Source organism: Oncorhynchus masou, chromosome 8 (genome assembly GCF_036934945.1).
Source record: "Oncorhynchus masou masou isolate Uvic2021 chromosome 8, UVic_Omas_1.1, whole genome shotgun sequence".
Taxonomy (NCBI): Eukaryota; Metazoa; Chordata; class Actinopteri; order Salmoniformes; family Salmonidae; genus Oncorhynchus; species Oncorhynchus masou.
In genome coordinates, this window is record NC_088219.1 from 36,573,096 (window position 1) to 36,600,752 (window position 27,657).

Sequence of the window (27,657 nt, forward strand, 5' to 3'; positions counted from 1 at the left end):
CCATCTCTCTCTCTCTCTTTCTCCATCTCTCTCTCTCTTTCTCCATCTCTCTCTCTCTCTTTCTCCATCCATCTCTCTCTTTCTCCATCTCTCTCTTTCTCCATCTCTCTCTCTCTCTTTCTCCATCTCTCTCTCTCTCTTTCTCCATCTCTCTCTCTCTCTTTCTCCATCTCTCTCTCTCTTTCTCCATCTCTCTCTCTCTTTCGTCCCCCCCCCCCAGACAGATGTCAAAACACATACCTGACCCGTCTTGAACAGCTCCTCACACTCTAGCCCACACCGTACACTCAAACACTAATATGAGTTGTATTGCTTTTCAACGCTGCCAGTGTGAGGATTTTGACATGATGCTGGTGAGTGGTGTGACATCACAATAATGGACAACATGTAGAAAGTTACACTGAATATCTGTTTGTATGTCTCGAAGGAAATGGAGATCCACATAAGTGTGTTAATGTTTGTTGTTTTCTTCCAGAACCAGAGAATAAACCACTCCCAGTCTGCCCAGTCTTTGGCTACTCCTGTGGTCTCCATAGCAACACCTACTCTGCCCGGGCAGGGTATGGGAGGGTACCCCTCTGCCCTCTCCACCTCCTACGGCACAGGTATGCAATCCTCTTCTTCTCTCTTCCTCCTCCCCTCCCCCTCTCCCTCCTCTCAAAATCACTGCACCGCATTAGGAATAGGAAGGACATGTAGGAAGGATTTCCCCACAAGGTTTGCAACCTTTCTCTCCATCCCCCCTGTGTAGAGTACTCTCTGGGTGACCTGAGCTCTCTGTCAGGCTTCGGAGGGAACGGCTCTGGGTCAGTATCAGGCTGGCAGCAACAACAGCTACAGAACATGCAGCACTCAGCATTAGGACACATGGGGTGAGTGTGTGTGTGTGTGTGTCTTCTCCTCTGTGTGTGCTTTGGGTAGTTCCTCTCCCTCTCTCTCTAACCACTATCGCTCCTCTCCTCCTCCAGAAACCTTTGTCAGAGCTCCAACCTCAACCTCCAGAATGTTCACCAGAACCTTCACATCAAGTCAGAGCCCGCCTCCCCGCCCAGGGATCGAGGCATCGGATTTGTCAGCGGAGGGATGGGGGCCGTGTCCCAGGGCTACCTAACAAATCAAGGCCCAGCCGAGGCAGGGCGGTCTCCTGGCGACAGCCTATCCAGCTGTGGGAGCTCTTACGACGGCAGCGACCGCGAGGATCACCGCGGAAACGACAACTTCCTGCTGCGCCCGATGTCCAATCAGGAGGGACGCCACAGCCCGTCCGTCAAACGCATGCGCCTATCAGAAGGCTGGGCCACATGATAAGGCCCACCCCTGATGATTCACTGAGGGGGGGGGGGGCTTGTGTAGAGTTACCTTTAGTGTTACCCTGACTATTATTAATTCTGTGTCCAAAACGGCAACCTATTCCCTACATAGTGCTCTTGCCAAAAAGTAGTGCACTTTATAGAGAATAGGGTGTGATTTCAGATTTGGCCTATATTCTTCTTGTGCAGAGTGAGAGTGTTACACTATAACAGGGACATTATATACAGGAGTGTGTGTGTGTGTGTGGGGGGGGGGGGTTATAATAGAGACATAAACTGTGTCTCAAATGGCGCTCTATAGCCCATGTAGTGCGCTACCTTTGGCCAAAAGTAGTGACATCGCATGGGACATAGGGAGTTACTTGAGACGGCAGTGACATGCAAGGAGTGAGGGTTGATATGGAGTGGTGGGAGTCTGTATGGGAGGGTGGGGGAGGGGGGTTGCAATTTCTTGCGTTGTGTGTTTGTGAGGGAGGGAATAAGTCAATGAATATGTACACTATGTAAACTAACTAAGAAAAGGTTGAAGATGTCTGGTACTCTGTATGGCCAATCTATTGGTGAGTTCAGTAATATACTAGGAGACACAAGGACAGGCACTGAGGAGTGGACACGTCACGGTGGATTTGTGTGTGTGTGGATGAGTGTCTACGTCTGTGAGTGTGTGCACACTGGTGTGTGTGTGTGTGTGTGTGTGTGTGTGTGTGTGTGTGTGTGTGTGTGTGTGTGTGTGTGCCATGTACTACCTAGGCCCAGTCTGCAGCTGGCTGACTAGCAGACAGATAATGCGAGTGTTCACTACAACTCGTGCATGTTGCAGGTTCAACGTATTCATGTATATAACGAGGGAGGGTAGGCAGAGAAAGAGAGAGAACGGGACAGAGTGACAAAGGCAGGAAGAAAGAGAGGGATGGGGGGGCAGATGGAAGAGAGGGATGGGGGAGGGGGGGGGACAGATGGAAGAGAAAGACAGAAAAGAAGATGGCGACAGAGGGATAAAGAGACAGCGAGAGGAGAGTGATAGGGGGAGAGAGGAAGAGAGACAGGGAGGAAGCCATTATGCAACAGGTTGCACAGAGCTGGAACAAATAGAATAAGAAGTCATTCTAATATTCAAATTCTACGGCTGGAACCCTGGACAACTAGAATATCTCACTTGAAGTGAAGAAGCGTAGGAATCGTAGTTCAATTCAGTCAAAATACTTTTTAAGAGCCATATGCTGACCAATATAATCTGGGTCGTATACAGTACGGTGTTACTCATCCAGATATACAATACAGTTTGCATTGTATAAGAAATGCTTCGTTTAGTCAATTGAGATTGAGCCAGTGTGTGAGAGTGTGTGAGAGTGTGTGAGAGTGTGTGAGAGTGTGTGAGAGTGTGTGAGAGTGTGTGAGAGTGTGTGTGAGAGTGTGTGTGAGTGTGTGTGAGTGAGTGTGTGAGAGTGTGTGAGAGTGTGTGAGAGTGTGTGAGAGTGTGTGTGAGTGTGTGTGAGTGTGTGTGAGAGTGTGTGTGAGTGTGTGTGAGAGTGTGTGAGAGTGTGTGAGATAGCCTTGCCTGTTGTAGCAGCCGGCGAGGCAAAGCCACGGGGAGGAAGGGGTGTGAGTTTAGACAGACAGAACTCCTAATGCCATATTATAAGATGCTTTGCTGCACATACCAGTGGTTTCCTCTTTATAGTCTCCTGTTTTTTTGAAAAAGTATATTCCTTACCTAATTCTATAAAATAATTGTACGAATATTTTTTAAAACGTCTGTGACATTACGGATGCCTATAGTTCTATTTAAAAAAAGAATGACAACATTGTTCAAATCTAGATCAAACCTTGTTTTTCTTCACAGTGGGGGTTATTATGTAGCTGTGTGCAGGTGGACATATTTTCTATCCGTCTCGCACATTCAGGGAAATTTTTAGTTAAACCTTCTCAACCTGCCAACGATGTTATGTTAACCTGATAACACATTCTTTAGGAAGGGTTGCTTCGACACCCAGACCAAGCCTTCCCCTGGACTAAAAATGCTCGCTAAATGGAGAATCTCCATTGAAGTGTTAATCTGGGAATAGGGCTCGTTCGGATTCTGGAAGATCTGATCTAAGGCTGCAGGGTCAGTGTATAAACAGAGAAATGGCTGAACTGCTGCCTCTCCTCCCGTCAGATAATATTACAGAAAACACATAGGAAACCCACCTAGAAGCCTAACTTCTGACTTTGAAAGTCACGTTTGTTCCATTTTGCCAGGTTGCAATACAATACTGACTGATGTCAGTAGAGCACAAGAGGGCGGAGCCCCACAATGGGTTATAGACTAACCAATAGCCTGATCCCGTTCACCTAACTCATCAGAGCTACTGTTTTCCTCTTCTTTTCTTTGTCTTCGATATTAGAATTATTTGCCTGTACTGATCAAATCTGTAATTTACATATACCTCAAATGTACCCCACACATTTTCATAGCATGTTGGTTTCGAGTGGGATTCTGAGAATGTTGTGTAAATTCTATTCAATTAACAATGCAAAACCCACTTTGTAACTATAGAATGTTAATGCTTTGTGAAAGAATTAGGACTTTACATCTCAATAATGTCCTTCTGTATCTAAGTTAGGGTCCCTGGATGGCTATAATGCTCTATGTTGGGTTCTGTTCTTTTAAATGAGCTTTATACAACTGCTAACCGCATGGCCTTGGGTAGTGCACTCAGAGAGTGTGTGTCGTTAAGGCCTCCTAATCCAGACAGGGACGTCTTTCTGAGGGGAAGGTTTGGGGGCGACAAGGCTCCAAGCGGCAGAAGCAGGCCTTTGTCGCCACTTGAAGACAACAAGTTTCTCACTAAAGGAAGGGAGCAAACGTCTGTACTTCTTAGCCGACGGAAGTAAACATGTATTTTCCCGCACGGGCGATGAATTAAATGGTATTTTGCAGTCAAACTCAGTAAATATACAGGCTCTTTACTTTTAAACACGTCTCTGTGTGGTTTGTGTGACTCCTGTTTCTGTTCCTCCGCTTTGGCCACATTCTCCTCTCTGTGTCTCTCTCTGTGTCTCTCTCTCTGTGTCTCTCTCTCTGTGTCTCTGTGCCTCTCTCTCTCTCTCTCTCTGTGTCTCTCTCTCTCTCTCTCTCTCTCTGTCTCTCTCTCTGTGTCTCTCTCTCTGTGTCTCTCTCTCTCTGTGTCTCTCTCTCTCTGTGTCTCTCTCTCTCTCTCTCTCTCTCTCTGTCTCTGTGTCTCTCTCTCTGTGTCTCTCTCTGTGTCTCTCTCTCTCTCTGTGTCTCTCTCTCTGTGTCTCTCTCTCTGTGTCTCTCTCTCTGTCTCTCTCTCTCTGTGTCTCTCTCTGTGTCTCTCTCTCTCTGTGCCTCTCTCTCTGTGTCTCTGTCTCTGTGTCTCTCTCTCTGTGTCTCTCTCTGTCTCTCTCTCTCTGTCTCTCTCTCTCTGTGTCTCTCTCTCTGTGTCTCTCTCTGTGTCTCTCTCTCTGTGTCTCTCTCTCTGTGTCTCTCTCTCTCTGTGCCTCTCTCTCTCTCTCTCTCTGTGTTTGTGTTTGTGTTTCCTCTCTGCCTCTACTTTATCACTGGGTACACAAAGGTATTGGTGTTTCTAAACTCCTGTCTCTCTCCTAAATTATATAGGGTAGAGATCAGAGGAGGCTGGTGGGAGGAGTTATAGGAGGACAGGCTCATTGTAATGGCTGGAGTGGCTTGAATGGAACAGAGTCAACCGTGGTTTCCACATGTTTGATGCCGTTCCATTGATTCCATTCCAGCCATTACAATGAGCCCGCCCTCCTATAGCTCCTCCCACCAGCCTCCTTTGGTAAAACAATCTATAAACCAATCTGAATAGTTTGTCGTGTGTGACAATCTGGCCTGTCTGGTTCCTGGTAGACACTGAGTGTACAAAATATAGCTTTTTCCGTGATGTAGACTGACCAGGTGAATCCAGGTGATTCCTTATTGATGTCACTTGTTCAATCCACTTCAGAGCCTCCATCCGTCTCTACCAGGGAGACAGGTTAGTGGACTCTGACTATGAGCCTTTCTTCAAACGCCTGACCCTGTTCAGAAGACAGACACAGCAGAGCAGCATCACTCTGATCGTAACACAGTCAAAGACTGGACACACTTAACAGCCTCAGAGTGGAGTACAGACCTGTCAGAGCTGATCTATTTCCCTGTGTAGGAGAAAGTGGAGATACATGGAGACCAGAGACAATGGGGAAGACAGACATGTAGACATGTAGCAGTGGACAGGGTAAGAGTTGGTGAGTTCAGTGCCATCACTGTGACAGAGAACATGTCAGGGGTCCTGGGCATCCCGTAGTTCTGTCAGCAGGCAGAAACTCAAGACAGTCTGACCTGGCGATGTCCGGGGGAGGCTGTAGAGGGACGTCCTCTGCTGCAGACCGGAGGACAAATAGGAAGGACAGGAGGAGTGGGCCTGGCTGCTAACAGACGGGGATGAGCGTGTTGGCTCCCAAACAACCGCGTCCTGCAGAGCCCGAGTGTGTGCCGTCTATGGAGAGAGAGAGAGAGAGAGAGAGAGAGAACCCAGCGAGGAAACAGTCATTCCTCATGCAGGTACAGTACAGCTATGTTGTTAATCGCACCGATGGAATCATGCCCCAGTTCCACTTTGTAAGGATCTGGTTCAAAACCGGAAGATACATTTCCTTTTTTTTATTTTGCAAAGAAAGAGATTTGTGCATCTCAATGTACTTGAGGTCATGTTGAAATGTTGGACTTTTACAGGCTATTTTTCACATCGATAACATTTCCCGACATTTCTTGTCTCTTTACTCTCAGCAGCTGATGTGACTCTGGACCGTCATACAGTTCACTGTCGTTTGATGTTGCCTGACGATGGGAGGAGATGAGACGAGTGTCCCTGATAATCCACAGAGATTGAATAAGATTCAGGGGGTGTCCTGGCCAAAGATGGCTTCTGCTCTGGAACACACCTCTGGGCAGGTGGAGGTGAACAAACTCCGGTTGTAGGGGTGGCCAGAGAGTCTGCTCAAAGGAAAGATATCGAAACATACTCTCCAGGGAAGGTTTACTGGTGTCTAAAATGTTGTTGTTTTTCCTCGACTCCTGTCTTTACGACCTCATTACTGTCTTTTTTTCAGCATGCCCTTATACCTCACAGTATTGTGTGTATGTGGAGGTTGAGGAGAGGTGGGTCTCCTTTTACAAGTCCAGGGCTCTACATCTACACTTTCACTGACTTCTCTGAGAGAGAGAGAGAGAGAGAGAGAGAGAGAGAGAGAGAGAGAGAGAGAGAGAGAGAGAGAGAGAGAGAGAGAGAGAGAGAGAATCTACCCCCTGGTTGAAGTGAATGGAAAAGGCTTTGTGATCCAGGAGCTGAGATAAAGCCCGGGATGGGCGCTGGGGAGGGCAGAAATGATCTGGCAACTGGAGGGCTACTGGGTTCACATCCCCAAGACATCTCCCTACTGTTGGGCAAGGCCCTTAACCCCACAACATGCTTCCCATCCAGTGGAAATGCACTACAGCTTGACCCATAGAAGACACGTTTCTGTTGTTCGCTGTAACATGTGGACAAATACAGTTGTGTTGTCATTATTCTAAAATATTAAGGTACAAATGGACCCACATTCGGGGACAGGAAGCTCAACCTGGGGATGCTTTCTACTTGGTAAACCTGTGCGCTCTCTCCAGCCAATCACCATCATCAATACAGAAATTAAGTGCTATGGAAACATTTAAACAAGCAGCAGGACAGTGGAAATCGGCGGTCTTAAACCTTTGAAATTTGACTTGAACATAATTCATTAATTTAATAAAACATCTGGATGTAAAGTCTAGGGACTGGATCTGAGTTTCACTCCAATGTCAGGCCTGTCAGAGGAAACTGTTGCCCAATCCCATATCAGCGTAGAGGATGGTTCTCACTCTGACCAGCAGATGGAGACAAAACCTTAGGAACGGCACACGACTTCAGACCTTGAACATTAGTACATACTAAGACTGATCGTCATTGACGGATACACCAGCTTGTGTGACTGCTGTAGTGCATACAAGGTCAGATCACCTATTTGGCAGGAGAGGGAAAAAGAGTATTCACATGGGGTCATTTAGTAACTCTCTACCTCCCCCCCTCTCTCTCCCTCGCCTCCCCCTCTCCGAATGAAGCATTGGCACCAATGAACCCATTGATGAACAGGCACACGCCCCTCCAGCCAAGTCAAACAGCCTCCCGGTGCTTTAATCATGGCCTAAAAAGCCAACAACTTGGCCCACACTCTAACCCGATCCCACCTTGCCGCTACGTCCTCCCCCGCATCCCAACACACAGATGCTGCATTCAGAACCAAGTTCTGCTTCCCATAAGCGCAACTCTGACTGGTTTCTCTGTGTCGTGTCCGTACACTCAGCGTTCTGGGACAGGAAAACAGTTATCCAGACACTCTCCATCACACACATACGATACACATACAACCCAGCTGAACTTCCTCCATTTGGTCCCCGATGGGCAAAACATCTTATCTCCTCTTCATGGGACCATTCTGGCCTTATTGGTATGATGTCATCAAAAAATATGCATGCAACCAGCTCTGTTTTCACATAGGCTAGCCTACACTATTCGAAATGTTTTTGCTATCGATATTAAATGGTTATTTGGCTGCCCCAACAGGGGAACACTTTATATAACCATTTTTGGTTGCAGGTTGGACCCTTTCGGGTTCCAGGTAGAACCCTTTGAGAGAACTCCACTTTTCACGAGTGCCTCGTTAGGTGAATTCAACGGATTCTAACCTGGAACCAAAAAGGGTCGTCTTAGCCGAATGAACTTTCGGGAACCGTTTTTTTTAGAAGAGTGTACTAAATACGACCTTTATCCTGGGAAACGAGTGCTATTATTTATTTGGCCTATTTTGTTAACATTGATTATTATAATGAGGTTATACATCCATTTTCAATCACCAGGAGATGATTGTGATGGCTAAACTACAACTTCAGGTTAGTCAATTCTAGCTACTGATTGTGGCGGTCAAGCAGCCGAGGTGAGATACTGCGCAGCATCACTGCGGTGAAGCGAACCAGAGAAGATGTGGTAGCGCTCAACCTCAGGATCGCTTTGCTTTTTGTCTGTCTGCCTATTTATCTGCGCAACAAAACTCGCATCTCCGGGTAAACTGATTGACAGACAGCTTGCGAGGAGGAGTCGCCAACATCATCAGCATCATCATCATTATCATCACAGCGGCCTCTGCAGCGAGGGCGGAGGAGAGGAGACGAGAGAAAGAAGATAAGTTTTCTGCCCTTTGTTTTGGTTTTGACCGCGGGGGAAAGCAGTAACTCGGAGATGCACCTGCTATTGTCCCTCGCGGTGCTGTGCCTCGGTGCGGCTGTGCTTCGGCAGGTGAACGGTGAGTGCATGGGGATACTGGCGAATGTAAACAAACAACGGTGTCGTCATCTCTCTTAAATGAAGGGGTGAATGTTAGTGCGTAGTTTTCTTATGAAGGAGTGAGGTGCGGCCGCGGATGCAGTTGATACTTTGAGGGAACTCGCGGAGGATATTCTCTAGAATAAATAACTGCGTGTATCTTAATACGCTCGTGTTGTTGTTGTTGTTTTTTCGTTGTTGATGTGATGTAACTTGGCCTATCAAAGCCATATCTGAACTTAGTTGTTCAGAGAATTTCAAGTGGAAATTATGCATGAAGATGTGTGTGTGTGATGCCTGTCCCCTTGGGGCTCTGTGTCTCTCTCATTGGAGTGTTGCTAAGAAGATCTGACAGCTACTCTCTCTCTCCCTCTCCCCTCTCTCTCTCTCTCTCTCTCTCTCTCTCTCTCTCTCTCTCTCTCTCTCTCTCTCTCAGGGGATGAATGTGAACCTGTGTCATGTGAGGGTGATGCAGACTGTTTCACCCCCCAGTTAGAGGAGGCGCTACTCTTATGTAAGCACAGGAGGACTTTGGGATCAATAATTCAAGTAATCAACTGTGTCAGCGCATGATTAGGGAACACATTATCACCACAACAAATTGATCTCTTTCTTTCTACAGCCACGCCAGACTGGGAGGAGCTGATTACAGCAGGTATGAGAAGCCTAATCCCAAATAGCCTCTAGCCCCCGTATCCCCTCACAGATCTCAAACGATTGGATAGGTGTAATCAATTCACCCTGTTTGTCATTGATGGCATGTTTGATCCTATGACACCTACATGAAGTGCACAGACATCACTAAGCTCTATATTAATGCAACACAGCTACTGACAGTGACCACTGGTTCCTTCATCCAACAGTACAATGAACCACAATCTGTTCTATTGCCTGTGATCTTAATCAAGACACCACTCTCTTCTCTGAGGTCCATTATAGGCTGTGTGTGTGTGTGTGTGTGTGTGTGTGTGTGTGTGTGTGTGTGTGTGTGTGTGTGTGTGTGTGTGTGTGTGTGTGTGTGTGTGTGTGTGTGTGTGTTTTAGATAATCCCTCATTAGTTCATACTAGCTGCTGTAGTAACACCATAATGAGGGCAGGCTTTATTTTGTGATGTGCCTGTCATAGCTAATCACACACACACACACACGTACGTGTCCATGGTTGTGTGAGCGTCGCCTGCTAACCTGATGGTGAGCCTCCCATAAGGCTAGCAGGGTAATATTAGCAGGTTTAATATAACTACTCTGACCTATATCCCTGTGCTTATCTTGGGACAGACAGTGAATATAAATAAATATGTTGTATTGTCATATACACCAGATAGGTGCAGTGAAATGTGTTGTTTTACAGGGTCAGCCATGGTAGAAGTTTGCGCTCCTGGAGCAAATTAGGGTTAAGTGCTTTGCTCAAGGGCACATCGGCAGTTTTTGTTTGTTTTTACCTTCTCGTCTCGTGTGTTCGAACCAGCGACCTTTCGGTTACTGGCCCAACACTCTATGTTGTCTTTTACTTGTGCTTAGTGTAGAAAACCAATTGATCCCAATAGGTTTTTGTGTCCAGGTCCGTGCCAGCCCAACCCATGCCACCATGGGGGTGTGTGTGAGACCACTAATGCCCAACGAGGTGATGCCTTCCTGGGGTACCACTGTCACTGCTCCCCTGGCTACTCTGGAGCCCACTGCCAACACAGTAAGACACATACGCACACACACACATACACACACACACACAGGCACACTAACCCGGGGGGACAGCTTGTCTAACGACTGAGAGGGTCTCAGGCCTCCCGGCTGGAGGGAGTGGCTTAATCCGACCATTCTTAATGAGGTCACTCAGTGGGAGTTATGCTGATGAAGTCATACACACATCCTCACGCTTTCATGGGTGTGATGAGTTATGACGGCTTACACGTGGTGAACACGCACGCACACACACGCACACACACGCGCACGCACACACACACACGCACACACGCACACACACACGCACGCACACACGCACGCACACACGCACGCACACACACACACACACGCACGCACGCACGCACACACACACACACACACTCAACAATGTAGTACCACCCACATGAACAAATACTACAGTTTACTATAGAAGTCTGCAGTACTTACCATAGAATTCTGTAGTAAACTGTCGTGTACTGTGGAATACTATACTAAACACTGTAATACCCCTCAATCATATGTAGTGCTTTGATAGAATGTTGTAGTATACTGAGGAATACTACTATTAATACTACAGTATTATCCACTTTAGTAAATACTATTGTAATGTCCGCAAAAACACTACAGTCCCGGAAAAACACTGCACTTTTTTAATTGTATTTAATTTGCACAAGCCTTGCCCATTCCCCTCCCCCATATCCCAATTTGTGCTACCCATAAGTGAGAAACCTACATGCCAAGTATAGACCATATTGTGTTCCCTACAGGCTATAGAAATGAGCAGAAACTATGAACTCTCTGGTCAGACCCTGGTCCTTCCTTCCTTCCTTCCTGCCTACCTACCTACTGTACAGGTTATGGAAAATGTGCTCTTTTAGTATTTTTCCAGTAGGTTTTCACAAGGAGGAAATGCCAAAGATAATGAAACAAAAACACTAAAGTAAATATTTTAGTAATGTCTGAAAAAAACACAAGTGAATACTACAGCCATCTACCGTCTGCAAAAACACTACATTAAATACTAAAGTACACTACAATCCGCAAAAACACTACATTTATTACTATAGGTGACCAATCGTTTTGATTCAGTCTCGTGTAGCAAAATTTTTAATTGTGTTTTTTACATTGGATAAAAGTAGAGACCTAGAAAATGGTATATCATACACTACAGTTGAGGAACAATGGGAAAGTAATTCTGCTTTGAAAGTTCATAACCCCACTTTGGATAAAATGGCCCTTGAATGTTTTGGTACACCTACTGGAGAGGTTTTCTTTGTCTACACCCATTCAGCATTATTCACACCCTCTTTAGCCTTAGCCCCACCCATATATTTTAAGGATTCACATGTGAGGCCATGTGCTAAACAGAGTGAGTAGTGTAATAAACACCCAAAGGTTTCAAGACTAAAGTCTGGTTTATACCATGTCTATCGACATGTCTGTATACAGTTGTCGCAGTGACACCCTGAACATTCTATTGTCGTCCGACATCAAACTTGTCATTGTCGTTATGAACACAAAAACAACAGGCTGCATGACATCAGCAGACTGGTGGTCCAAAATAGCATAACTGGTGTATTTTAACACCAATAAACCCATCCGTTTAAAAATAAATTCAATATATGTCAATTTAGCAAACCAGGCAACTAAAATTAACTTTCTAAACAATGTTTTGGTTCGTTTCTAGTTTGTTAGCTAGCGAGCTAAAGTTAAGGCACTATATACTACAGTTTTCTTTTGCTACAGTATTTATACTATAGTTAACTGTTAATACTACAGTATACTAATGTGAATACTACAGTAAAGTCTGAAAAACACTACAGTGAATACTATACTATAGTATACTATAGCTTTTTTTATGTGGGCAATACCAACAATGATATCTACTCTATATGTGTGCACAGTGAGGTCATATACTCTTGTAGTTCTCCAGGGGGTCTTGTATATAAATACTAGGTGTTGGTCTTGGTGACAGACCCAAACAGACAGTGTAAAACTAGGTCAACTGATAAGATTATTCCCAAGCGCCAAGTTAGGATCATATAATTGTACATGTGATAAATGTTCCACATTTCGAGGAATTTCCCTCTCAGAATTGATTAAATCACCCACGGAAGCCTTCTGTACTAAATTATAGCGAGTCATACCCATAGAGATCCTATGAAATGACTAGAGTGGATATGTCATGAACCCTCAAAGTTCCAGAATGGTGAAAATGGCAGCCATCTTGGTCAGGGAGAAATCCAAACCATTCAAATTGGAATGAATGGCAGTAGAGGCATAATCCTGACTTTACTTAGGCAGGAAAATAAAAGTAAAGTATATGATATATCACAAATTGCGTAATAGAATTTTTGTTAACCTAAAATATTGTCATATCAATATAAATACAGTTTATATAAGTTTTATACAAATTGTCTGTATAAATAGCCTCTAAAATATATTTAAACAGACCTTAAATATATAAATATATATATATACAGTGCCTTGCGAAAGTATTCGGCCCCCTTGAACTTTGCGACCTTTTGCCACATTTCAAGCTTCAAACATAAAGATATAAAACTGTATTTTTTTGTGAAGAATCAACAAAAGTGGGACACAATCATGAAGTGGAACGACATTTATTGGATATTTCAAACTTTTTTAACAAATCAAAAACTGAAAAATTGGGCGTGCAAAATTATTCAGCCCCCTTAAGTTAATACTTTGGAGCGCCACCTTTTGCTGCGATTACAGCTTTAAGTCGCTTGGGGTATGTCTCTATCAGTTTTGCACATCGAGAGACTGACATTTTTTCCCATTCCTCTTTGCAAAACAGCTCGAGCTCAGTGAGGTTGGATGGAGAGCATTTGTGAACAGCAGTTTTCAGTTCTTTCCACAGATTCTCGATTGGATTCAGGTCTGGACTTTGACTTGGCCATTCTAACACCTGGATATGTTTATTTTTGAACCATTCCATTGTAGATTTTGCTTTATGTTTTGGATCATTGTCTTGTTGGAAGACAAATCTCCGTCCCAGTCTCAGGTCTTTTGCAGACTCCATCAGGTTTTCTTCCAGAATGGTCCTGTATTTGGCTCCATCCATCTTCCCATCAATTCTAACCATCTTCCCTGTCCCTGCTGAAGAAAAGCAGGCCCAAACCATGATGCTGCCACCACCATGTTTGACAGTGGGGATGGGTGATGAGCTGTGTTGCTTTTACGCCAAACATAACGTTTTGCATTGTTGCCAAAAAGTCACATTTTGGTTTCATCTGACCAGAGCACCTTCTTCCACATGTTTGGTGTGTCTCCCAGGTGGCTTGTGGCAAACTTTAAACAACACTTTTTATGGATATCTTTAAGAAATGGCTTTCTTCTTGCCACTCTTCCATAAAGGCCAGATTTGTGCAATATACGACTGATTGTTGTCCTATGGACAGAGTCTCCCACCTCAGCTGTAGATCTCTGCAGTTCATCCAGAGTGATCATGGGCCTCTTGGCTGCATCTCCGATCAGTCTTCTCCTTGTATGAGCTGAAAGTTTAGAGGGACGGCCAGGTCTTGGTAGATTTGCAGTGGTCTGATACTCCTTCCATTTCAATATTATCGCTTGCACAGTGCTCCTTGGGATGTTTAAAGCTTGGGAAATCTTTTTGTATCCAAATCCGGCTTTAAACTTCTTCACAACAGTATCTCGGACCTGCCTGGTGTGTTCCTTGTTCTTCATGATGCTCTCTGCGCTTTTAACGGACCTCTGAGACTATCACAGTGCAGGTGCATTTATACGGAGACTTGATTACACACAGGTGGATTGTATTTATCATCATTAGTCATTTAGGTCAACATTGGATCATTCAGAGATCCTCACTGAACTCACTGAGAGTGTTTGCTGCACTGAAAGTAAAGGGGCTGAATAATTTTGCACGCCCAATTTTTCAGTTTTTGATTTGTTAAAAAAGTTTGAAATATCCAATAAATGTCGTTCCACTTCATGATTGTGTCCAACTTGTTGTTGATTCTTCACAAAAAAATACAGTTTTATATCTTTATGTTTGAAGCCTGAAATGTGGCAAAAGGTCGCAAAGTTCAAGGGGGCCGAATACTTTCGCAAGGCACTGTATATATCAGTACTTGTTGCATTTACAAGTTGTCTAAATCCTATCATCAACTGATTTCAGACAATGTATGGCTGTGGATTAATTGCATTGTTTGATTGGAATGTTGGCATATTGGCAGTTAATTTGAAACATTTCTGTAATCATTCCTCTAGAATTGCCTGGCTAGCAAGCAAACAAACATACAGTGCAGACAAATTCTTCAAATATATATTTTTTACACAATATCTTATCACATCACTGTTGACCAACTTTTTGACCAAAATGGCTGACCTGCAAAATGGCTGACCTGCATGACACTTGCATTAGACCTTCTTCTCATGCTCACTCCACACCTCTTACGGTGCATTCGGAAAGTATTCAGACCCCTTGACTTTTTCCACATTTTGTTACGTTACAGCCTTAATCTAAAATTGATGAAATAAAAACTTTTCTTCATCAATCTACACACAATACCCCATAATGACAAAGTGAAAACAGGTTTTTAGAAATATTTTGCAAATTTATAGAAATAAAAAACAAAAAGACCTTTAAGTCAAGGGGTCTGAATACTTTCGTTCTCCGCTGAGTTTATAAAACTGTAAAAAGAGCAGCACGGAGGGGCTGTTTTAAATACAATGTTGTAAAAACAAAATGGTTGCTGTTACTCCCATCCCTATTGCTGAATGCAACCTTTTGACACCACGTACAGAAGTCAATAATCCATACTTGCCTTAGTCTTCTCCTTTGGTGATTGGCGTTTAGGCTGCGGCAATGAAAAGGCAGCATACAGACCTAAAGTATGTTTTAGAAGGGGAGTTTGGTAGGGTAACCTGATTTGTAACTCTGAAAATAACAGACTGTGAACTCAAAAGTGTACATTTGATTGTAGAGGAGGACAATAAATGTACAAATAATAATAATACAATAAGAAGAAGAACTGTGCTTGTCAGCATGAACACGACTGTTATTCCCCAAACCTATTGTATTATTCCTCTTCTTCCCAGTCTTGCCAGTGTAATCACATATTTGAAATCCGATATGCCTACTTGTGTTTTTGAAAATGGATAATATGAGGCTATGTTTTTTTTGCAGTCATTCATGAACGCTTTTGAATAAGCCATGCAAATAAGAACTGGATATTGAATGCTGCAGGCCTCAAATATAATTTTTGACATTTGAGTATTGTGCACGTGCTAGGCTAAGATAGTAGGGGGATTCGCAACTTACAAACGCATCATATTTTGTCTATGTAGAGTCAGATGATTGTCTTCACTGGTAGGCATAAACCACCTGAATATTGAGATATTCATGCGATTTTTCCTGAAGGTTTTGAGAAATTAATTGTTATAATAAGAACATTTTCAAACACCCAGAACTTGGGAAACATAGATCAGGGGGAGGCCAACCCTCCTGGAGGGCAAGCGCAATTTTCTTCCAGCACTATTTTAAAGAGTTCACCCAAATTACAAAATGTTTGTGTCCTACCTTGAAAACAATCTATGGACAAGGAGACTGCAATCAATGATTTGGTTACCAAGTGCCATCAACCTAAGCTGGGACATGCTTAACACCCCAGCCGTCCTACAATCTAAGCTCGATGCCCTCAATCTCACACCAATTATCAATGAACCTACAGTACCAGGTACAACCCCAAAATCCGTAAACACGGGCACCCTCATAGATATCATCCTGACCAAGCTGCCCTCTAAATACACCTCTGCTGTTTTCAACCAGGATCTCAGCGATTACTGCCTCATTACCTGCTTCCGTTATGGGTCTGCTGTCAAACAACCACCCCTCATCACTGTCAAATGCTCCCTAAAACACTTCAGCGAGCAGGCCTTTCTAATCGACCTGGCCCAGGTATCCTGGAAGGATATTGGCCTCATTCCATCAGTAGAGGATGCTTGGTTATTCTTTAATAGTGCTTTCCTCACCATCTTAAATAAGCATGCCCGATTCAAAAAATGTAGAACCAGGAACAAATATAGCCCTTGGTTCACTCCAGACCTGACTGCCCTTAACCAGCACAAAAACATCTTGTGGCGTACTGCATTAGCATTGAATAGCCCCCGTGAAATTAAACTTTTCAGGGGAGTTAGGAACCAATATACACAGGCAGTTAGGAAAGCAAAGGCTAGCTTTTTCTAATAGAAATTTGCATCCTGCATCACAAACTCCAAAACGTTCTGCAACACTGTAAAGTCCATGGAGAATAAGAGCACCTCCTCCCAGCTGCCCACTGCACTGAGGCTAGGAAACACTGTCACCACCGATAAATCCACTATAATTGAGAATTTCAATAAGCATTTTTCTACAGCTGGCCATGCTTTCCACCTGGCTACCCCTACCCCAGTCAACAGCCTTGCACATCCCACAGCAACTTGCCCAAGCCTCCCCCATTTCTCCTTCACCCAAATCCAGATAGCTGATGTTCTGAAAGAGTTGCAAAATCTGGACCCCTACAAATCAGCTGGGCTAGACAATCTGGAACCTCTCTTTCTGAAATTATCCCCGCAAATGTTGCAACCCCTATTACTAGCCTGTTCAACCTCTCTTTCATATCATCTGAGATCCCCAAAGATTGGAAAGCTGCCGCGGTCATCCCCCTCTTCAAAGGGGGAGACACTCTCGACCCAAACTATTACAGACCTATATTTATCCTACCCTGCCTTTCTAAGGTCTTCGAAAGCCAAGTTAACGAACATATCACCGGCCATTTCGAATCCCACCACACCTTCTCCGCTATGCAATCTGGTTTCCGAGCTGGTCATGGGTGCACCTCAGCCACGCTCAAGGTCCTAAACGATATCATAACCGCCATCGATAAAAGACAATACTGTGCAGCTGTATTCATCGGCCTGGCCAAGGCTTTCGACTCTGTCAATCACCACATTCTTATCGGCAGACTCAACAGCCTTGTTTTCTCAAACGACTGCCTCGCCTGGTTCACCAACTGCTTCTCTGATAGAGTTCAATGTGTCAAATCGGAGGGTCTGCTGTCCGGACCTCTGGCAGTCTCTATAGGGGTGCCACAGGGTTCAATTCTTGGGCCGACTCTTTTCTCTGTGTACATCAATGATGTCGATCTTGTTGCGGGTGATTCTCTGATCCACCTCTACACAGACGACACCTTTCTGTATACTTCTGGCCCTACTTTGGACACTGTGTTAACAAACCTCCAGTCAAGCTTCAATGCCATACAACTCTCCTTCCGTTGGCCTCCAACTGCTCATAAATGCAAGTAAAACTAAATGCACGCTCTTCAACCGATCGCTGTCCGCACCTCCCTGCACTTAGAATATGTGGACAACTACAAATACCTATGTGTCTGGTTAGACTATAAACTCTCCTTCCAGACTCACATTAAGCATCTCCAATCCAAAATTAAATCTAGAATTGGCTTCTTATTTCGCAACAAAGCATCCTTCACTCATGCTGCCAAACATAACCTTGTAAAACTGACTATCCTACCAATCCTTGACTTCGGCGATGTCATTTACAAAATAACACTCTACTCAGCAAATTGGATGCAGTCTATCACAGTGCCATCCATTTTGTCACCAAGCCCCATATACTACCCATCCACTGCAACCTGTATGCTCTTGTTGGCTGGCCCTCGCTTCATATTCGTCGCCAAACCCACTGGCTCCAGGTCATCTATAAGTCTTTGCTAGGTAAAAGCCCCGCCTTATCTCAGGTCACTGGTCACCATAGCAGCACCCACCCATAGCACGCGCTCCCGCAGTTATATTTCACTGGTCACCCCCAAAGCTAATTCCTCCTTTGGCCGGCTTTCCTACCAGTTCTCTGCTGCCAATGACTGGAACAAATTGCAAAAATCACTGAAACTGGAGACTCATATCTCCCTCACTAACTTTAAGCATCAGCTGTCAGAGCAGCTAACAGATCATTGCACCTATACATAGCCCATCTGTAAATAGCCCATCCAACTACCTCATCCCGATATTGTTATTTTTTTCTCCTTTGCACCCCAGTATCTCTATTTGCACATTCATCTTCTGCACATCTATCACTCCAGTGTTTAATTGCTACATTTTAATTACTTCGCCACTACGGCCTATTTATTACCTTACCTCCCTAATCAAACCTCATTTGCACACACTGTATGTAGACTTTTTTCTATTGTATTATTGACTGTACGTTTGTTTATTCCATGTGTAACTCTGTGTTGTTGTTTGTGTCAAACTGCTTTGCTTTGTCTTGGCCAGGTCGCAGTTGTAAATGAGAACTTGTTCTCAACTGGCCTCCCTGGTTAAATAAAGGTGAAATAAAATGAAATAGAAAAACATGAATATTACTATTTCCTTTGCAGAGTCTTGGTGTAGTGGTGACACTCCATGACACATGTGTTGTATCCAACTTTCACCTGAGTACCGGGATCAATCCCTGCTTCCCACTGTTTCTCTCCCCATCTCGTTTTATTACTGTCTGAATTAAGTGTCAAACCACCTGAAAAAATATTAGCAGACTTTCATTTCATCCGCCCAAAATCTCAAAGTAACAAAGTCATTTTGAGTGTTCATTTAATGTTCGAAGCATCCGGAATACACCTGGCCTGTGGTAAGAATTTTTCCCCCACCTTGGTTATAGGCCTAACTACAGCCATGTCGAAAATACATAGAAATAAGGAGATTAGATTTGAAAACAGTAAAGTTTTCCGACCCCCCGTCTAGGGGTTGTGGCAGGGGGCAATGAAATTATCATAGCAAATGTCACTCCAAGCTGTCTTCAAAGTCCTGTTCCTGTATGAAACGTCCATTTTTACATTAAATATCTGTATGCAACCTCATAGTCCCATAAATGTATGAAACAGTTCTTCCCTGGTCTGTGTTTGTGTTCCAGATGTGAATGAGTGTGAGAGTGGGCCGTGCAGGAACGGAGGTGTGTGTACAGACCGGGAGGCCAACTACACGTGTGTGTGTCCTGGAGAATACACGGGCAGGACCTGCCAGCACAGTGAGTGTGGACTTGTGTAACTGTTTACTTGCGAGTCATCAGAGGACAAATATTTTAAGAGGTCTTGATGTCCAACGCTTACATGAACACACAATTGAATTAGGTAGGTATTGATGTCATATGCTCTCTTGCTGTTTCCCTTTTAGTGCGCGTGTGTGTGTGTGTGTGTGTGTGTGTGTGTGTGTGTGTGTGTGTGTGTGTGTGTGTGTGTGTGTGTGTGTGTGTGTGTGTGTGTGTGTGTGTGTGTGTGTGTGTCACCTATTTGCTTAAGCTATTTAAGCACTCTGCTGTCCTGGTGTAGCATCATTATTAATCAAATCAAATTTTATTTGTCACATACACTTGTTAGGGCAGATGTTATTGCGAGTGTAGCGAAATGCTTGTGTTTCTAGTTCCAACAGTGCAGTAATATCTAACCATACACACAATCTAAAGTAAAGGAATGGAATTAAGAATATGTAAATATTTTGATGAGCAATTTCAGAGCAGCATAGACTAAGATACAGTAGGATAGGATGGAATACATATTAGATGAGTAATGAAATATGTAAACATTATTAAAGTGGGTAGTGTTCCATTATTAAAGTGGCCAGTGATTTCAAGTCTATGTTCGAGGCAGCAGCCTCGAATGTGCTAGTGATGGCTATTTAACAGTCTGGTGGCCTTGAGATAAAAAGCTGTTTTTCAGTCTCTCGGTCCTGGCTTTGATGCACCTGTACTGACCTCACCTTTTGGATGATGGCGGGGTGAACAGCTCGGTTGGTTGTTGTCCTTGATGATATTTTTGCCTTCCTGTGACATCTGGTGCTGTAGGTGTCCTGGAGGGCGGGTAGCTTGCCCCCGGTGATGTGTTGGGCAGGCCGCACCCCCCTCTGGAGAGCCCTGCCATTGCGGGTGGTGCAGTTGCCGTACCAGGTGGTGATACAGCCCGATAGGGGGGCTCCCTCTGCTGTTTCCTGAAGTCCACGATTAGCTCCTTAGTTTTGTTGACATTGGGCGAGAGGTTATTTTCCTGGCACCACACTCCCAGGGCCCTCACCTCATCCCTGTAGGCTGTCTCATCATTTTTGGTAATCAGGCCTACTACTGTTGTGTTGTATGCAAACTTGATGATTGAGTTGGAGGCGTGCATGGCCACACAGTCATGGCTGAACAGGGAGTACAAGAGGGGGCTGAGCACGCATCCTTGTGGGGCCCCAGTATTGAGGATCGGCGACGTGGAGATGTTGTTTCCTACCTTCAACACCTGGGGGCGGCCCATCAGGAAGTCCAGCACCCAGTTGCACAGGGCGGGGTTCAGACCCAGGGCCTCGAGCTTAATGATGAGCTTGGAGGGTACTATGGTGTTGAATGCTGAGCTGTAGTCAATAGACAGCATTCTTACCTAGGTATTCCTCTTGTCCAGATGGGATGGGGCAGTGTGCAGTGTGATGGCGATTGCATCTTCTGTGGATATATTGGGGCGATAAGCAAATTGAAGTGGGTCTAAGGTGTCAGGTAAGGTAGAGGTGATATGATCCTTGACTAGTCTCTCAAAGCACTTCATGATGAATGATGTGAGTGCTACGGGGCCATAGTCATTAAGTTCAGTTACCTTTGCTTTCTTGGGTACAGGACCAATGGTGGACATCTTGATGTATGTGTGGACAACAGACTGGAATAGGGAGAGATTGAATATGTCTGTAAACACTCCAGCCAGCTGGTCTGCGAATGCTCTGAGGACGCGGCTGGGCCGGCAGCCTTGCGAGGGATAGCACGCTTAAATGTCTTACTCACGTCGGCCAGGTAGAAGGAGAGCCCACAGTCCTTGTAGCGGGCTGCATCATTGGGACTGTGTTATCCTCAAAGCGGGCGAAGAAGGTGTTTAGCTTGTCCGGCAGCAAGATGCCGGTGTCCACGACGTGGCTGGTTTTCCCTTTGTAGGCCATGATTGTCTGTAGACCCTGCCACATACGTCTTGTGTCTGAGCCGTTGAATTGTGACTCCACTTTGTCTCTATACTGAGGTTTTGAGTCTTTGATTGCCTTACGGAGGGAATAACTACACTGTTTGTATTCGGCCATATTCCCTTGCCACCTTGTCACAGTTAAATGCGACGGATTGCATTTTCAGATTTGCGTGAATGCTGCCATCTATCCACGGTTTCCTGATAGGGTAGGTTTAAATAGTCACAGTGGGTACAATATCTCCCATACACTTCCTATACACACAGTATCAGTGTATTTGTCTATGTTGTTCTCGGAGGCTACCTGGAACATATCCCAGTCCACGTGATCAAAACAATCTTGAAGCGTGGATTCCAATTGGTCAGACCAGCATTGAATAGTCCTTAGCACGGGTACTTCCTGTTTGAGTTTTGGCCTATAGGAAGGGAGGAGCAAAATGGAGTCGTGATCAGATTTGCCAAAGGGAAGGCTGGGGAGGGCCTTGTAGGCATCCCAGAAGTTGGAGTAGCAGTGGTCGAGTGTTTTAGCAGCGTGAGTACTACAGTCAATGTGTTGATAGAACTTCAGTAACTTTTTCCTCAAATTTACTTTGTTAAAATCCACAGCTACAATAAATGCGGCTTCAGGATATGTGGTTTCCAGTTTGCATAAAGTCCGGTGCAGTTCTTTGAGGGCCGTCGTGGTATCGGCTTGAGGGGGAATATACACGGCTGTGACTATAACCAAAGAATATTCTCTTGGGAGGTAATACGGTCGGCATTCGATTATGAGGTATTCTAGGTTGGGTGAACAAAAGGACTTTAGTTCCTGTATGTTATCACAATCACACCATGAGTAGTTAATCATTAGCGGTATTGTTGCGTCGTGGTACCAGAGTCTCTCTGTTCTCAATTAGAGCCAGCCTGAGTCTGTTTTGGGGGTGGAGAATGCCAGATACGGACCACCTCATCCCCAATCCTACACAGGGACCACGGACACACACTCACAGACCTATGCCCTTCTCCCCTACCTCACACACTCCTCCAGAACCAGTTCTTTCCACACATACTCACACAGGAGCTGTGAGAAAAGAGAGGAGAGTTGCGAGGATGAGGATGTTTTTGTATGGCATTTTGAAGCTGAAGTCTCAGCCAGTGAGAGGGAGGATGATGGACTGATAAGTGAATGTAATGAGTCAGAAAGAAGAGAAGAAAAAAAGGATGAACTGGCTAGCAGAATCAAAATAAATTAAAAAATGGACTGACACACAGATGCAATGACTCAGTTTTACCAGGAGAGAGGTTGAGAGACTGCAAGTCAGACTGAAATCAATGCTGAAACTGACCTGGAACATGAAATTTATCTGGGCCAACATGGGACAATCCAGAGCAGAGCTGAGGCTGTCCCTCAGAGGAGAAACAAGGAACACTGTGTCTTCGCTACCTGCTGATGTTTGAGGAAGGAATGAAGAAAGAAAGAAAGAAAGAAAGAAAGAAAGAAAGAAAGAAAGAAAGAAAGAAAGAAAGAAAGAAAGAAAGAAAGAAAGAAAGAAAGAAAGAAAGAAAGAAAGAAAGAAAGAAGGAAGGAAGGACATTTACTGTGGCTTTGGCTTGTGATGGATGTACTAATTGTACTAATCATTATCTCGCTCTCTCTCTCTCTCTCTCTCTCTCTCTCTCTCTGTCTCCTCTTTCTTCCTTGCGTGTCTGTGTACCTGCTGTCCCTCTACTCTGTAGAGTGTTCAGGTCCTCTGGGCATGGAGGGTGGTATCATCACCAAGGGGCAGCTGTCCTCCTCCTCTGCTCAGCGGGGCATGTTTGGTTTGCAGCACTGGAGCCCTGACCTGGCCCGGCTCCACCGCAGGGGCATGGTTAATGCCTGGAGCCCTGCACTCAGCGACCGCTGGCCCTGGATACAGGTGCAACACGCTCACACACTCCGGCTGTCCGCTAGATAGATGTAGCCAGTGTTTACTCCACCATGGCCAAACTCTAGTTGTTTCTGACCCCCTTATGTCTGTGTCCAGGTGAACCTGCGGCAGCAGATGCGTGTGACGGGGCTGATTACCCAGGGTGCTCGGCGGCTGGGCAGCTCAGAGTATGTGAAGTCCTATAAGATCGCCCACAGCGACGACGCTAGGACCTGGAGCATGGTGAAAACCAGAGGAGACACACAGGACATGGTGTGTGTGTGTGTGTGTGTGTGTGTGTGTGTGTGTGTGTGTGTGTGTGTGTGTGTGTGTGTGTGTGTGTGTGTGTGTGTGTGTGTGCGAGCGAGCGAGCGAGTGAGAGTGAAAATACATTTGTGCAGGTGCGCCTAAATCAGCCCGATGTTTTTGACTGATAAAACCTGATCTTTTCCTCTAGATATTCCACGGTAACTCAGACAGCAGTTCTCTCATGGCCAACACCTTCTCTTCACCAATTGAAGCACAGTACATACGGGTTTACCCTCAGGTCTGCTGGGGCCATTGTATGCTGCGCATGGAGCTGATGGGCTGCGAGCTCACAGGTCAGTGACGTCATCATCTGTAGACATGATTGCTTTATAAACTTGATTTGGCACCCTGCTCATAATGCCTTCATTACAATGTTGTAAAGCTTCATGATGCATGTCAAATGTGTCAAAAGCAGTCATACATGGTTATAAAATAAATATTTTGTGACAATGTTTTGACACATAGTACCAGTCAAAAGTTTGGACACACCTACTCATTCTAGTGTTTTTTTTATTGTTTTTTTTTTACTATTTTCTACATTGTAGAATACTATGAAATAACACAAATGGAATCATGTAGTAACCAAAAATGTATTAAACAAATCAAATTATATTTTACATTTTAGATTCATCAAAGTAGCCACCCTTTTCCTTGATGACAGCTTTGCACACTCTTGGTATTCTCTCAACCAGCTTCATGAAGAATGCTTTTCCAACAGTCTTGACAGAGTTCCCACATATGCTGAGCACTTGTTGGCTGCATTTCCTTTACTCTGCGGTCCAACTAATTTCAAACCATCTCAATTGGGTTGAGGTTGGGTGATTGTGGAGGCCAGGTCCTCTGCTGCCGCACTCCATCACTCTCCTTCTTGGTCAAATAGCCCTTACACAGTGTTGGGTCATTGTTCTGTTGAAAAACAAATGATAGTCACACTAAGCGCAAGCCAGACTGGATGGCGTATCGCTGCAAAATGCTGTGGTAGCCATGCTGGTTAAATGTGCCTTGAATTCTAAATAAATCATGGACAGTGTCACCAGCAAAGCACCCCTACACCAGCACACCTCCTCCTCCATGCTTCACGGTGGGAACCACACATGCAGAGATCATCCGTTCACCTACTTTGCATCTCACAAGACATGGCGGTTGGAACCAAAAATCTCACATTTTGACTCATCAGGCCAAAGGACAGATTTCCACTGGTCTAATGTCCATTGCTCGTTTCTTGGCCCGAGCAAGTTTCTTCTTATTATTTGTGTCCTTTAGTAGTGGTTTCTTCGCAGCAATTCGACCATGAACGCCTGATTCAAGCAGTTTCCTCAGAATAGTTGATGTTGAGATGTGTCTGTTACTTGAACTCTGTGAAGCCTTTATTTGGGCTACAATTTCTGAGGCTGGTAACTCTAATGAACTTATCCTCTGCAGCAGAGGTAACTCTGGGTCTTTCTTTCCTGTAACAGTCCTCATGAAAGCCAGTTTCATCATAGCGCTTGATGGTTTTTGAGACTGCACTTGAAGAAACTTAAAAAGTTATTGAAATGTTCCAGATTGACTGACCTTCATGTCTTAGAGTAATGATGGACTGTCATTTCTCTTTGCTTATTTGATCTGTTCTTTCCATAATATGAACTTGGTCTTTTACCAAATAGGACTATCTTCTGTATACCAACCCTACCTTGTCACAACACTGATTGGCTCAAACACATTAAATTAACTTTTAATAAGGCACACCATAATTGAAATGCTTTCCAGGTGACTACCTCATGAAGTTGGTTGAGAGAATGCCAAGTGTGTGCAAAGCCATCATCAAGGAAAAGGGTGGCTGTGTCTGAAATATAAAATGTAATTTGGTTACCACATGATTCCATATGTGTTATTTAATAGTTTTGATGTCTTCACTATTATTCTACAATGTAGAAAATAGTAAAAAATAAAGAAAAACCCTTGAATGAGTCGGTGTGTCCAAACTTTTGACTGGTTCTGTATATGGGGATTTTTATGTGTTTCTGTTTCTGGTTTCCCAGGCTGTTCAGAGCCTCTGGGTCTAAAGGGGGGTCAGGTGCAGGACTCCCAGCTGACCTCGTCCTCTGTGTACCGGACCCTGGGCATGGGTCTGCTGGCCTGGACCCCGAACAGAGCCAGACTGGACAACCAGGCCAAGGTCAACGCATGGACCGCAGCCACCAATGACCAAAACCAGTGGATACAGGTATGGAGGGAAGGGGTAGGGGAGAGGGAGGAGTAGGAGAAAGACAAAAAATAGAAAGGAGTATGCATTTTAATGAATGGATAATTAAATAATGTTCCCTCTCTCCCTCTTCTCTACTTTCCCTCTCCCTCTCTCAGGTAGACCTGTTGGTTCCTACTAAGGTAACAGGTGTAGTGACTCAGGGAGCTAAGGACTTTGGCCGTGTCCAGTTTGTGCGCTCCTACAAACTAGCCTACAGCAACGATGGACAGAGGTGGACGACATACCAGGACGAAACACAACACAAGGACAAGGTCGACACACATGATCATATTGATTGACTGTTTGATTGATTTGTTGATTGATTGAGACACAGAAAATACATGACATACATGACAGCGGGACAGAAAGAAAGAGGAGACAGAGAGTGAGGAACGGTGATGGTTCAGTTATTGGTGTTCCAGTTGTATCTGTGGTTGTCTTGTTGGCAGTGTGTCTGACGGTATCCGTGGTTGTCTTGGGTGACAGGTGTTCCAGGGGAACGTTGAAAATGACACCCACAGGAAGAACTCCGTCCAGCCGCCCATATATGGTCGTTTCCTCCGCCTCATCCCCTGGTCCTGGTACGGACGCATCACACTGAGGATGGAGCTTCTGGGCTGCACAGAGGACGACTGACCATCTCTCTCTCTCACCCTCTCTCTTATCCCTCTGTCTCTCCCTCTCTCTCTTCTCCCTCTTTCTCTTTCTCTCTCACCTAGCTCTCTCTTCTCCCTCTGCCTCTTTCTCTCTCACCTAGCTCTCTCTTTCCCCTCTCTCGCTCTTTCCCTGTCCTGCTTCTGTTTCTCTCCCCTTTCTCCATCTCTCCATCTCCCATCTCTATCGCTCTTCTCCCTTCTTCCATCTCGCTCTCACTTGACCTCTTCTCCACCCCCCCACCCCCCTCTTTCCCTCTTGCTGGAAGTAGCAGTGTGGACAGTGGTCATAAGAGACACCGGGAAAGAAAATGGGACGTAGAGGTCACAATAGGTGACTGGTTTACCGTGTGTTATTTATTTCTTGGATTATAAGGTACTGTACTTCTGCTCTTCGATGTTTTTGCTATATCGTACTCCTGTGTGATAGCATTTCCAACAGCAGTGTAGTGTCAAAACAATACAGGGTTAATAACGTCTCCGTGACCAACCTTTGACCCTTCCATCCAACCGTTTCTGAGGGCGAAACAGCCCTCTCGAAGCACAAAGCTCCCCTAAATAACGATAACATTTGAAAGGCGTTTTACAGACATTGTAACAGGGAAGTTACAACGTTATTCACACTACATTGCGAGGAATAAGGTATTTTAATGCTGTTGAAGAGATAGAAAATGTCACCCAAAGTGTGCTCTCTACTGTACAATAACCTCTGATATGGTATTCGTTGATACTGGTTGAACACAATATTGATGGTTGTAACATAATTCTTTAGCTGATATGGTGCAACAAGCCACTTTCTGTGTAGTAAAACAAGTGACATAATACCTGTGTTTCTCTCCGTGTCTGTTTGGGTATCCAATCAAAAGGTGTTTGCAATCAAGTAATCGGAATGGTCTAAAGCTCTTTGCGCTCACCTTGCTAAGGACAGGCGAGTTTGATGCAGCTATCTAAATGTATCTAACCCTAACCATAACCCTAAGCCTAACCTTAACCCTAGCTTCATGCCCACATCCCGGTTCAACCCTAACTCTAGACTCAACCACAACCCCAAACCCTAACCGTAGGGCAAGCTTATTAGCAGCAATAAAAGTTAATTGCCAAAAATAGGGCTTAAATGTCAATACAGTGACAACAAATGACATGGAAAGGGGAAGGCAATTCACTCGAGCGGGGGCGGTCTG

The 27,657-nt window shown here is 44.7% G+C and overlaps 2 protein-coding genes and 1 non-coding gene across 5 annotated transcripts in view; all 3 read left to right on the plus strand.

The window, feature by feature from the left end:
- Positions 1-2,703, plus strand: part of mef2ca (myocyte enhancer factor 2ca) — an 18,607-nt gene extending 15,904 nt beyond the window's left edge. For 2 of the 3 annotated variants that reach the window (XM_064972331.1, XM_064972332.1), the window contains exons 6-8: positions 476-605; positions 752-872; positions 969-2,703. In XM_064972331.1, the coding sequence (XP_064828403.1) occupies positions 476-605; positions 752-872; positions 969-1,305 (588 nt within the window). In that variant the 3' untranslated portion in view covers positions 1,306-2,703. Of the gene's footprint in view, positions 1-475; positions 606-751; positions 877-968 lie in introns of those variants that run through there. The other variant, XM_064972333.1, reaches the window with a different exon arrangement.
- Positions 2,704-8,193: 5,490 nt separating this feature from the next.
- edil3b (EGF-like repeats and discoidin I-like domains 3b) lies at positions 8,194-27,300 on the plus strand. Its single transcript, XM_064972334.1, has 11 exons — positions 8,194-8,693; positions 9,150-9,227; positions 9,336-9,368; positions 10,274-10,402; positions 19,340-19,453; positions 23,115-23,296; positions 23,405-23,560; positions 23,745-23,889; positions 25,618-25,802; positions 25,940-26,095; positions 26,310-27,300. The coding sequence occupies exons 1-11, from the start codon at positions 8,630-8,632 to the stop codon at positions 26,457-26,459; spliced, it is 1,392 nt and encodes a 463-aa protein (XP_064828406.1). The 5' UTR covers positions 8,194-8,629; the 3' UTR covers positions 26,460-27,300.
- On the plus strand, positions 11,258-11,312 carry LOC135544755 (U7 small nuclear RNA). Its single transcript, XR_010456377.1, has one exon. It is a non-coding gene; the product is annotated as a U7 small nuclear RNA (small nuclear RNA).
- Positions 27,301-27,657: the final 357 nt, after the last annotated feature.

Bases quoted from the DNA above. Each gene is read 5' to 3' on its own strand.
- edil3b (XM_064972334.1), top strand. From the start codon at position 8,630: ATGCACCTGCTATTGTCCCTCGCGGTGCTGTGCCTCGGTGCGGCTGTG. The intron at 10,403-19,339 runs GTAAGACACATA...TTTGTGTTCCAG, and splicing joins TGGAGCCCACTGCCAACACA to ATGTGAATGAGTGTGAGAGT. The intron at 23,890-25,617 runs GTCAGTGACGTC...CTGGTTTCCCAG, and splicing joins GATGGGCTGCGAGCTCACAG to GCTGTTCAGAGCCTCTGGGT.